Source organism: Rattus rattus, chromosome X (genome assembly GCF_011064425.1).
Source record: "Rattus rattus isolate New Zealand chromosome X, Rrattus_CSIRO_v1, whole genome shotgun sequence".
Taxonomy (NCBI): domain Eukaryota; kingdom Metazoa; phylum Chordata; class Mammalia; order Rodentia; family Muridae; genus Rattus; species Rattus rattus.
The window spans coordinates 98,263,074-98,276,301 of record NC_046172.1 but is presented as its reverse complement, the minus strand read 5'-3'; the positions used below and the strand labels follow the sequence as shown (position 1 = coordinate 98,276,301).

The following is a 13,228-nucleotide window of genomic DNA, read 5'->3' as shown; positions in this document are numbered from 1 at the left end:
TGGGCCCTCCCCCACAGGAACCCAGAGGCCTTGTACAGTTTCCTCTTGGGTCAGGGATGTGGGCAGGGGTGGGCAGTGTTGGTGGTCTCTTCCGCTCTGCAGCCTCAGGAGTGCCCACCCGACCAGGCAGTAAGGTATCTCTCCCACGGGTTCTGGGAGCAGAGAGCTGCTGCGGGCCGGGATCCGCGGGTGTGGCTAGGTAACTTCTAAGATCTTCCCAGGACTAAATATTTGTCTGCTGTTTTTTTCTTTGGTTTTGTTTCGTTTTCTGCTTTAAGTACTTTTTCTGGTTTGCAACAGGAACAAATAATTTGCATGCCATCAGTGTTCATTGTATCTTCATTCTTTCCTCTTAAGCCCACTTTCTCCCATTTCTCCAATATCATTGTCAGTATCAGACAGTGATGGTAATTGGTTCTAGAGGTGGTAAAATGATCCAATTTTAACTCTGATGTATACTGTTTGGGGCCCTCTTGGAACCAAGACAACTCTACCCTAGTATTTGGTTAGAAGTAGAAAAATACATTCACCTAATTGACAAGTGGCATCTGGGGTGCTTATTTTGACAGAAAGAGAAACTGTAGAAATAGCATAGAGAAACAATAGCTATTAAACCAACTGGCTATTGTCTGTTAGCAAAAGAGTACATAATGAAAATATAATATATATTCAGAATTGATTTTTAGTTATACCTTTTGTAGGGAAATGGATAGAGCTGAAGATAACCACATTACGTGAACCATATTAGACTTGGAAAGACAACCATTAAACAGCCTTCTTCGATTTGCATATATATATGTAAAGTACAAGGATATATATATATATATATATATATATATATAAAGTACAAGGATCTTATATGTATATATGTATATATGTATATATGTATATATGATGTATGTATATATGATGTTAAAGTAGACACCAAACTTTCTGGGGAACAAAGAATACTAACAAGATGGGTGAGGGATGAGAAAGGGGAAGTCAGGAAGGCAAAGAGGTAGAATATGTTTAAAGGACATTGTATATATGTATGAAAATTTCCTTATACATCCAGCTCCAATTAAATAAAGGGGGTGGGGAACCACCACCACTACCATAGCAACCAAACAACCAAAACAGAGATTGAAATACTTGATATAAAAATATAAAATAACTTTCTTTTTCTAAAATGTCCCTTCCAGGGTAGGCCTAGAAAGAGTTTATTTCTAGGTTTTCCTTCTTTCCTATTGCCTCTAAATATTCCTCAATTAAGGATTCCAACTTGCCTCACAATGCATGGGTCTTGGATGCCAGTCTTCTTCTAATCACTTAGATTCTTCTTCCTGGGTCACCTTTGATACTGGGCTCAGTTCTCTTATTCAGACAGTGGAAGGGAGTACTTTAAGCATATCCATGATGGAGATTTCATCTGAACACAGACATTTCAGCCCTTTCTGTAGTTGGGGACTTTGTAGATGTCCAGTATTATCTCTGTTTTAACTTTTACATGTTGTTTCAATTCCAGCAATAAAACCCAAATATATGAAATGAAAAAATATTCAATGATTCAGCTTTATTTTCAATTCATTTTCTTCTCTCAGTTCTTGTTATTCATTAGGGAGAACATTTAGTATATATATTGACGAGTCTACTTTTATATGCTTTTACTGAATAGTGACTTTAAGTCTCCTCTTCAGAAACAACAGAATCTGCACATTGTTCACTGTATTTGCTTTCTCACAGCAGTGAAATAGCTACAAGATTTCCTTTCTATCTGGTAAAGAATATATAAATTCTTAATAGTTTACAATGAACTTTTCTAATCTACTCTTTGGTCCCCATAACAAAGCTGTATATCAGACGGAGAGAGGGGAGAAGCCATGGCAGGTGATGTTAAGATTCTGCTCTGTGTATTTACAGGTTGTTATTAATGTTCTCAAGGGATGGATGGTACTGGGCTTTGTATGTTTAAGTGGGCAATTATGTCTTACCAATTGGGCCGAAGATTATTGTGTTGTGTGTTGTACTTTTATGTGAGGTTTGGGAGTGTAGGAAGGTATCTTGTTGGATGTATTTCTCCCAGATATCTGTGAATATCTTGGGGCACCAAGTCTTGGGTCAGGTAAAGGCAACTATACTTTTTTATTTTTATATTTTACAACAGATGGTGACCCAAAGATGGGTACAGAATCCACATTATTCCAAGAGTTGAAAGAAAGTCTTTATTTTCTAAGAGGAGGCCGGCGCCATGCTAAGTCATGTGATATCTCTAGGGCTGGAATTCAAACAAAGAAACTGGGAAATAGCCTGGGCTAGCAGGCTGTCAGTCTCCTGCTGTGTGATATAGTAATGGCAGCTAGAGTTAGAGATTAAAAGCTGCTTTTTAAAGAAAGTTGTTTGAAAGTCTTTTCAGGATACCTATTCTTTTACCCCGTAAGGCTTCAAAATTTTGAAAGAAATCTTAGTTACAAGCTACTTCATTACAGGTATTTAAAAAGGTGGTCGTTTGTTTGAAAAGAAGAGAGTAAAGAGATTACCTGAATCAGGGATTTTCATCCACGGTTTAGAATTTAGGAAAAATTAGTCACTACCTCCAATGGAAGAGTTGTGATGAAATGTCTGAAAACACAAGGAGAGGAATACGAGGCATATATTGTAGAAGTTATTAAGGTTAAAGAAAATCTGTGGCTCCGGGTAGAGAAGTTAACAGATTGAGATATTTTGAGCAAAGTCCTGGTTTGATGTGTTGCGCACTTATTGATATTAGAATTGAGAAGGTATTTGGTTTGTTTATGATTACTATAAAGACCATATGGCTTGCTGACGCTGGCTGGCGAGAGGGTTTGTAAGGTTATTCCTGATATTTACCAATAGGAAGCTCAAATTCTCTAAACGTGGGTTCCATAGGAACTTTGGGTTAATTTCCTGATATTACAGAGTACAAAAACCTATCAAACATTGTTTAGCTTACTTCCTTTTAAAAATTGTTTAGTCTTCATGATGGGTGTGACTTTAAGTTCTGGTTGTTATTATTACTCTGGGAGGAGTGCAGGACAAGCTTTTCTGTTTCTGTGACTAAAGACACAGTATTTTTGGGAGAGAAAGATTTTGTCTTTGTGTTTTTTTTTAAAAGTGTGATTTAGGCTCTGGAAACCTCACAGAGCTTCATACTGATCAGATTTGATAAGGTAGACCGCCTGAAAAAATTTATTCGGAGAACAAAAAAAAGATATCTCGATTAAAACTTTTGTCTGAGTTGTATTTTTGTAGAGTGTGCCTACTTGGATTCCTGGTCTCAAGGACTTTCAGGCTGGGTCCAGTCCGGACACATCGACTTCCAGCATTTGCTTCATTCTCTCCAGCCTCCCCTACACAAGATATCTCAACGCCCATGTACAGCTTTGAAGAAGTTATGGAGGAGTTGTCCTTCCCTGGACTTTAGGGCTGAAAGCGGTTATCCTAAAGTTGTTTTTATGAGGAATTTAAGAAATGTTTGTAATTTAACAGGGAGGAATTAGGAGTTGAGTTATTCAGTCGTAATCTTATTTTTAACTAAGCTAAATGTATCTTTTTTTGATATATGAATTTATTTGTTAAAAGTTTAAAAAGTACAAGGTTTGGGAGCCAGTCCTTCATTGTCATTACAAACTTTTGAGTTGATTACACCCTGTGAGTTAAAGGGCCAAATAACAAACATATTACTGACTGTGAGAGAACTTTCTAAGATATTATTATTAAGATATAAAGGCAACAGTAGATTGTCTTATATAGATGGTTTTCAAAAAACGTCAGAAATCACAAATTTGAGATTTAAAGTTATTTATCTTTTAGTGAAAGTTCTAGCCCTAACAGATTTTTGGTGGATTTAACGAAGGTTTGAACATCTACCTCCTAGGTGAGGCATTTTGTGGCTAGACAGTCACTGGACAAAATGCCTGTTTCATCTGCGTAGACTAATACTGTCCAGAAAAGGACAAATTATGCAGTATAGTTGACTGATAAACTCTGCCAAGACAGGGTGATCAGCCCTTCAAAATCTGCATTTCAAGAGTCTGTCAGTTGATTTTGGGCCAGAAGGCTGAAGACTTGCGCACAAATGTTGCTAACAGGGGACTATGCTAGTGGAGATTTGTCTCTACAACCTCTCAGTTCTGGAAGCCGTGTTAGGCTTCCTATGTGTATAGATATTTGGCCATTCCCAGATTTCTGATGGGGTTAAAGACATTATAGTCTCATAGCCTATCAGGCTGTTTAACTCTAAATATACATATTTTATTGGATAGTTATCAGATAGTATACAAGCTAGCCAAGATATAATACAGATTGTAAGCCTTTCTTAAGCTGGAATGGATAACTAAATGTTCTGTTTAACTGATATAGTGATGGACTGGGTGTTGAGAATATCATATGCTTTATAAATTGTAGAATGGTAATAATTGTACTCAATTTATATATAAGTGAAAAGGCTTTTTAACTGGACAAAAAGGGGGAAATGTTGTGGTTTGCCTTGAAGTTATCTGTATTTTGATGCTAATTCCACTGCCCCAAGGACAGCTGCCTAGTCACATAGTCAGGAATCTGGTGATTTCACCAGAACCTCCCCATTGAATTTGTAAAGTACAGGTGAGGGGCAGGTACAAGATAGAAGGAGGCCTGTCATTGGAGGAGAAGGAAGGATGGGCGTGAGAGAAGTTTGAAAGAAGAGGAGACAGGAGAGAGACAGGAGACGGAGAGAGGGGAGAAGCCATGGCAGGTGATGTTAAGATTCTGCTCTGTGTATTTACAGGTTGTTATCAATGTTCCTAAGGGATGGATGGTACCAGGCTTTGTATGTTTAAGTGGGCAATTATATCTTACCAATTGGGTCAGAAACAAAATAAAGCAAAACAAACAAACAAACAAAAGCTGTATATCATGGCCCACGTGAGCTATTAGTATTGTTTTAAAGATAATAGTACTGAGATACAGGGAGGTCAGGTGTACCATGTTTATGCATATAGTCATATAAATACCTATTGTCTGCATGGCAGGATCCAAGCTTTTGCTTGGATCTTGTTTGGTTTTTATCTGTCTTCTCTACAGGTGGAGGGCAGGTTGATGTGAATCAAGCCTTATTTTTCATCTCTGCTGCTGGACCCCCTGGATACTAGACTAGTACATCCCCTATAATAAATACTCTTGTAAACCGTGAGTGAAATAAAACTTTTCCATGAATGAATGAAATAAACCTTTTGTTGAAAATTTTGTGATCTAAATTTGCTACAGTTACTCATTTTTTTTTTAGTATTTAAACACATAAAAATGTGAAGGATCACATAGATAGTAATCGATGGAATGCTTGGACCAGGATTGGTTTGTATACTTCCCAGCAAAGTAGCTTTATGATTCTTTATTTTTGTACACTGACCAATCCAACACCATGGTGTGCCATGCTTTAGGAAGATCCTCAAATGGTGATGCAAGTGCATATGTAACATTTTTAGAAAGTTGTGGATGGGGAAAAGTCTCCTTTAATTATTTGTCCCTCCTTCTTTACCTGCTCTTAGGTTTTAATGTCCATGGCATGAGGATTTTCCATAGTGTGATTGCCAGTGCTCAGGATTTCTCATGGCCTCTTCCCATTAAAGTCCCTCTATTCTTTTACTCATTGTTAACGCAAATAGATATCCGTTGTTATTCTCAATTTCCTTCAGATAATGAGGATAATATATTCTAATTACCTGTATCATACATGTGGTATAGACTGAAAATTATCTTTGGCTTATAAAACATTATGTGTTATGAGGTGGTAGTATTTTTTTTGTAGGAAAATGCCTAATATACAAACAAATTTCTAAAGTCTTAGTGTTTTTAAATAAGGGTTTGTCTATTTTAGATTTTGAAAATTTACCTTGACATTCCATACCTTTAACCAAAAATGAAATTTACAGGTAGAAATTTAAGAGTCTTGGAGTCTATAGAGAATAATTATGGCCTAGGATTGGAGGAGAGATGTTTGAGCTGTGAAATTTCTTTGAAACATTGCTTGTCTGAGCCCTATTTTTAACCCTATATATTGCCTGTATTACTATGGGTCATGGATACAAAACCCTATGTGTGGGTTTGTCTGAAAATAGTTTTAACTCACTTGAGCTAGTTGTCCATTTGGCTCACTTTCATAGTTTCCCAGTACAGGATTCTCTTGTGTTGCAGTGGTAAAGAGTTCTCTACTGAACTCATGCTGTTAAATTAGCATAAAGTGCTGATAGTCTGTAACTAAGGAACCAATGTTCATGAGGTAAAATGTGAGAGTTATATAGTTCACAGAATCCTGCATCTGAAAGTTGAGGGGCCAAGCAGAAAAAGTCTTGTTTATGTAGAGTCTTACTATATGCTCCCTCACTTGAGGCCTCTTTGTAAAAGCTGACCAAACAAGTACCTTTTTCTTAGGAATTATGAAGCAGAGGTTCTCTTTTACCCATTTTCCCGACAAATGTCATTGTTTAGAAAATTATAGGTGTAATCGAAACTAAATTATGGATTTAAAGGCCCCTTGCTTCGTTGCCACTTAATCTGGACAGCCTAAAGCAAAGCAAAGAAGCTAAAATTTTACTCATTACCTGAAAATTGAAAGTAAGACTTGACAATTAAGAGTCTGAAAATAGCCTTTAACTCGGATTCCATAAAAATATTGATGGGGTAGGAGGGCACAATGTACAGGTCTCAAGGAGGCAGTATTAAAGAAGAGGCAAACCTTTTAGATCTGTGTTAATAGTTTAAATGTGATCTGTAGGATAGGACAATGTGAAGTCATAGACTGTTTATGTGGAGTCTTGCACTATTGTGCTCTTTCCCAAATCCTTTGGGAAAGAGAGCTGGATTTTCAGAAGAGGGGACAATCCTGAAAGCTCAGGGGAGAACACCACATCCATCCATCTAGTGACATGCAACATTCAACTTTATTGTAAATTTGATGCTTAGGAAGGCAAGCTTGGTTCATATAGTGATGTTGAGGCCAGGCTGAAGGAAGTAGTAAGATCTTGTCTCAGAACACCAATTAGTTTACCAATCAGATAATCAATAATCCATGCTCTAAAAAAAGTAAAGACTGTATTTAAGAAACAGGGACAATGTTAAAATACATAGATTATAATAGAAATATAAACTGAAGACTAAACTTAGAATGTAAAGAAGGAAAGAATTATCCAATTGTCTGAGTACAGATGGTAACAACAGAAACAGTGAAATCTTGTAATTGAATTCTATGAATTTCAACACCATAGGAAATAGAAGAAAACTTATGGTGTAAAACCTTTTCTTAAACTAGAAACATACCTTCTATAGATCCCTTAGGAAAGGTTTGGGCAACTACCAACAAATACCCAAAGTACTCACAAGTTCTTGTGAATGTTCTGAATTTCAAGTATCAGGCCAAAAAAAAAAATCATGTAATTATTCATTCTAAAAATATAAGAGGTTGTATGAAACAACAAAAATTGAAAATTTTGGAGCTCAGACAAACATGAGAGCTGAAGTAAGACCACAACTTCTACTCCGAGGGACCTGCCTAGAGCCCTCAGGACAAAGGAACCAAGGAGGAGTCTGGGACAGGATTCTTCCAGTTTGAGCCAATGCCTAGAGCTGAAACTGGGACAGAGAACTCTGTACCCAGATACTGGGGGAAAGCCTGTCTCCAGGAGTGTTGACACAGGCTTACAGGAGGGTAAATCCACTGTCAGAGACAGTCAGACCAGCTAACACCAGAGAAAACCAGATGGCAAGAGGCAAGCACAAAAAACAAAGCAAAAGAAAACAAGACTACTTGACATCATCATAGCCTAGTTCTCCCACCAAGGCAAATATTGCATAACCCAAAACACTGGACAAGCAAGATTTGGATTCAAATCACATCTTATGATGATGATAGGACTAAGGACAAAAACTCCTAAAAAATGGGGCAGAACAATACAGATAAAAAAGTAGGAACCCTAAAGAGGAAACAGAAAATCCTTAAAGAATTACAAGAACATACAAAACAAAAAGAGAAGAATTGAACAAACCATCCAGGATCTAAAACTGGAAATAGAAACAATAAAGAAACCACAAAGGGACAACCCTGGAAATAGAAAACCCAGGAAAGAGATCAGAAGTCATAGATGCAAGTATCACCAACAGAATACGAGAGATTGGAAGAGAAACTCTAGAGGCAAAAAAAACCACAGAAAACATTGAAACAATAGTCAAAGAATAAACAAAAAAGCAAAAAAGCTCCTTACCCAAAATATCCAGGAAACCAGGACACAATGAGATCAAACCTAAGGATAATAGGTATTAAGAGAGAGAAGATTCCCAATTTAAGGTCATTAAATAACTTTAACAAAATTATACAAAAATCTTTCCTAACCTAAAGAAAGAGATGCCCATAACATAACAAACAAAAGTCTATAGAACTCAAATAGATTGGACCGAAAGGAAATTGCTACCATCACATAATAGTCAAAACGCTAAAATGCACAAAAAACAAATAAAGAATATTAAAAAAAAGAGGGAAAGGTCAAGTAACATGTAAAAGGCAGAACTATCAGAATTACATTCAGACTTCTCACCAGAGAGTATGAAAGCCAGAAGATCCTGCCTGGGCAGATGTAATACAGACCTTAAAAGAAAAACAGATGCCAGTCCAGGCTACTATATCCAGCAAAATTCTCAATTAACATAGATGCAGAAACCAAGATATTCCAGGACAAAAGCAGATTTACACAATATCTTTCCACAAATACAGCTCTACAAAAGATAATAGATGGAAAACTCTAACACAAGGAAGGAAACTACACCCTAGTAAAAGTAAGAAAATAATCTTCTTACAAAAAAAACCAAAAGAAGAGGGACACACAAATAGAATTCCACCCCACAACAAAAAATAGGAAAACAATAATCACTATTCCCTAATATCTCTTAACATCACTGGACTCAATTCCCCAATAAAAAGACATATAACAGACTGGATACATAAAGAGACCAGCATTTGCTGCATTTTAAAGACACCTCAGTGATAAATACAGACAGTACCTCAGAGAAAAAGGCAGGAAAAAAAACAATTTCCCAAGAAACAAGCTGAGTTACGTATTATAATATTGAATAAATTGATTTTCAGCCAACAGCTATCAAAAGATAAGAAAGGAGACTTCATATTCATCAAGGAAAAAGTCCCCAATCCTGAATCCTACCAATCCTGAATATTTATGCTCCAAAATGCAAGGGCAACCTACATTAAAAAAGAAACCTTAGGGTTGGGGATTTAGCTCAGTGGTAGAGCGCTTGCCTGGGGAAGCATAAAGGCCCAGGTTGGGTCCCAGCTCCGGAAAAAAAAAAAAAAAAAAAAAGAAACTCATTAAAGCTCAAAGCAATACGTTGCACCTCAAAGAATAATAGTGGAGACTCCAACATACACTCTCATCAATGGACAGATCATGGAATCAGAAATAAATAGAACACAATGAAACCAAGAAGTTATGTAGCAAAATGTATTTATTAGATATTTATAGAACATTTCATCCTAAAACAAAAGAATATACCTTCTTTTAGCACTTCATGGTGCACCTTTCTCCAAATTGCCCAATAATCTGTCACCCAGAATAGGGCCTCAACAGATAAAAAAGATTGAACATATCTTGCATCCTATTAGATCACACGTAATAAGGCTGATTTTCAATAACAACATAAACGACAAAAAGCCCACATAAACATGGAAGCTGAAGAATGCTCTATTCAATGATAACTTGGTCAACAAAGAAATAAAGAAAGAAATTAAAGACTTTTTAGAATTTAATGAAAATGAAGGCATAACATACCCAAACTTATGGGACACAATGAAAGTGATGCTAAGAGGAAAACTCATAGCTCTGAGTGCCTCCAAAAAGAAATTGGAGAGAGCCTAAAATAGCAGATTGACAGAACACCTAAAAGCTCTAGAATAAAAAGAAGAAAATACACCCAAGAGTAGAGGATGGCAGGAAATAATCAAACTCAGGGCTAGAAATCAACCAAGCAGAAAATAAAGAACTATACAAAGAAACAATAAAAACTAGGAGCTGGTTCTTTGAGAACATCAGAAGATAGATAAACCCTTAGCCAGATAATCAGAGGGCACAGAGAGGGTATTCATACTAACAAAATCAGAAATGAAAAGGAGATATAATAAAAATAATCTGAGAAAATTAAAAAATCATCAGATCCTACCACAAAGCTTATATTCAACAAAACTGGCAAATCTGGATGTAATGTACAATTTTCTATAGAGAGATATCAGGGTACTAAAAGTTAAATCAGGATCAGATGACCCATCTAAATGTCCCATAACTCCTAAAGAAATAGAAGCAGTGATTAAAAGTCTCCCATCTGAAAAAAAAGTCCAGGACCAGTGGATTCAGTCCTTGTATTTCCTCCCAGAGTATTTTACCTCCTCTAAGATGGAAATTAAACATTCACATTTTGGTCTTCCTTCTTCTTGAGCTTCATATGATCTGGGAATTTTGTCTTAGGTATTCCAAGAATTTGGGCTAATATGCAGACCATATGGCCATTTTATACCTGGGTTATCCCATTCAGGATGTTTTCTAGTTCCATCCATTTGCCTATGAATTTTCTTGGAAGTCATTGTTTTTAATAGCTAGTAGTAATGCCATTTGTTTAGGATTTACGACATTTTCAAAATCCATTCCTCTGTTGAAGAGACATCTGGGTTTGCAACTTCTGGCTGTATAAATAACACTGCTAGGAACATGGTGCATAGCATGGTTCCTTGTCATATGTTAGAGAATGTGGGGTATATGTCCAGGGTGGTATAGCTGGATCCTCAGATAGTATATGTCCAGTTTCTGAGGTGAACCTTCAGGATTTCAAAGTGGTTGTACCAGCTTGCAATCCCATTACAATGGAGGACTATAGCTTTTTTCTCCACATCCTCAGCCAGCATCTACTGTCAGAGTTTTTGATCTTGGTATTCTAACTGGTGTGCGGGGAAATCTCAGGTTGTTTTGATTTGCATTTCCCTGATGACTAATGATGTTGAATATTCTTTTAGGTTCTCTCATTATTCAAATTCTCATCTAAAAATCTTTGTTTAGCTCTGTACAAGATTTTTTTTTTTCCCGAGCTGGGAACCAACCCAGGGCCTTGTGTTTGCTAGGCAAGCGTCCACCACTGAGCTAAATCCTTAACCCCTGTGTACAAGATTTTTTATTAGGTCATTTGACTCTCTTGAGTCTAACTTCTAAGTTTTTTATATTTTGGATATAAGCCCTCTATTTGGATGTAGCATTGGTAAATGTTTTTCCCAATGAATTCATTAGCATTATGTCTTATTGACAGTTTCCTTTGCCTTACAAGAAGCTTTACAATTTTATGAGGTCCCATTTTGATTCTTGATCTTAGAGCATAGCCATTTCTCTTCAGGAAATTTTCCCTGTGACTATATTATTGAGCTCCTCCTCCCTTTCTCTTCTGTTAGTTTCAGTGTACCTACTTTTTGTGGAGGTTTTGATCCACTTAGACTTGTGCTTTTTACAAGCAGATTAGAATGGGTTAAAATTAAATCTTCTACACCTTTAGTTGAACCAACACCATTTGTTGAAAATGCTGTCTTTTTTACCACTAGATAGTTTTAGCTCCTTTGTCCAAGATCAAGTGGGACCAATACATGTGGGTTCATTGGTCGTTTCAATTTATTCCATTGATCAACCCGCATGTCTCTTCCAATAAAATAGAGTTTTTATCTCTCCTCTCTAACACAGCTTGAAGTCAGGGATGGTGATTCCCCCAGAAGTTCTATTTTTGTTGAGGACAGTTTTAGCTGTCCCTGGTTAGTGTTATCCCAAATAAATTTGCAAGTTGCTCTTTCTAACTCTATGAAGAATTGAATTGAATTTTACGGGGATTTGCATTGAATCTATAGATCGCTTTTGGCAATGTACCGACCATTTTATTTATATTTATTTTGCTATCCATGAGCATGGGAGATCTTTACATCTTATGAGATCTTCTTCAATTTCTTTCTTTAAAGACTTGAAGTTCTTGTCATACAGGTCTTTCACATGCTTGGTGGAGAGTCACATGAGTATATATTGTTTGCATGGCTATTGTGAAAGTTATTTTCATTTGCTACTCAGCCTGTTTATCCTTTGTGAGTAGAGAAGGCTACTGATTTGTTGATTAATTTATAATAGCCACTTTGCTGAAGTTGTTTATCGTGGAATTCTTAGATGGAACTTCCTTGAATAGCAAGTATACCTCCTTATCATTTGCGTGCTATTTTAGCTTCATAACTTGATTTGTATCCCTTTGACATCTTTTTTGTCTGTTTCCTTTAAGTTAAAGTAGTATCTTTGAACAGGTAGGGACAAGTGGTGTGTATCAATCCCCAATTTTGTGGGGCCTCAAGTTTCTCTGCATTTAGTTGATGTGGTTACTGGTTTGTAACCTATTGCTTTCACTATGTTTAGTTATGGGCCTTGAATTTCTGATCTCTCCAAGACTTCCTGCAGTAGAAGGTTGAATTTTGTCAGGTAATTTTAATCAATATCTGGTAGTCACAATGGTATTTTTTCCTTGGTTTGTTTACATAGTGGATTATTGGTGAATTTCATATTGAATCATCCTTGCATCCTTTGGATGAAACCTCATTTGATCAGGGTGAATGATCATTTAAGTGTGTTCTGGATTTGGTTTGTGAGAATTTTTATTGAGTGTTTTGCATTCCTATATTCATGAGAGAAGGTTCACAAATTTCTCTCTCTATCTCTCTCTCTTCGTTGGGTTTTATGTTTAGAAATTGTGTAAAATTTGGTTCAAAATAAACCCTAGGTGTGTTCCTTCTGTTTATTTGTAATTATTTTTGAGATATTGTATTAGGTCTTTGAAGTGTTTGATAGAATGCTGCAATAAACCCCATCTTATCCTGTTGTTTTTGTTTGGGAGATTTTTAATGACTGTCTTATTTATTTAGGGATAGGATGGTTTGATATTTATCTTATCCCATTTAACTTTGAAACCTGATATCTGTCAGAAAATTGTCCCTTTCTTCAGATGTTCCAGTTTTAATGAATCTAGTCTTTTTGTAGTAGGATCTGATAATTTTTTAATTTCCTCAGCTTCTGATGTTGCTCTATTTCCTTATTATTTCTGGATTTGTTATTTTTGTTAACTTGAGACTGTTTCTTCGTCTGTTAGTCTGCTGTTTTTTACCTGTCTTGTTGCTTTTTCTCGAAGA

At 36.3% G+C, this 13,228-nt stretch overlaps 1 protein-coding gene and 1 pseudogene across 1 annotated transcript in view; one reads left to right on the top strand and one right to left on the bottom strand.

The window, feature by feature from the left end:
- The window catches only part of LOC116888102, a 14,441-nt pseudogene extending 8,240 nt beyond the window's left edge, over positions 1–6,201 (bottom strand).
- A 1,282-nt stretch (positions 6,202–7,483) lies between these two features.
- Positions 7,484–13,228, top strand: part of LOC116888101 (leucine-rich repeat and calponin homology domain-containing protein 2-like) — a 21,442-nt gene continuing 15,697 nt past the window's right edge. Inside the window, exon 1 of the mRNA XM_032889462.1 lies at positions 7,484–7,495. Within this exon, the coding sequence (XP_032745353.1) occupies positions 7,484–7,495 (12 nt within the window). The remainder of the gene's footprint in view (positions 7,496–13,228) is intronic.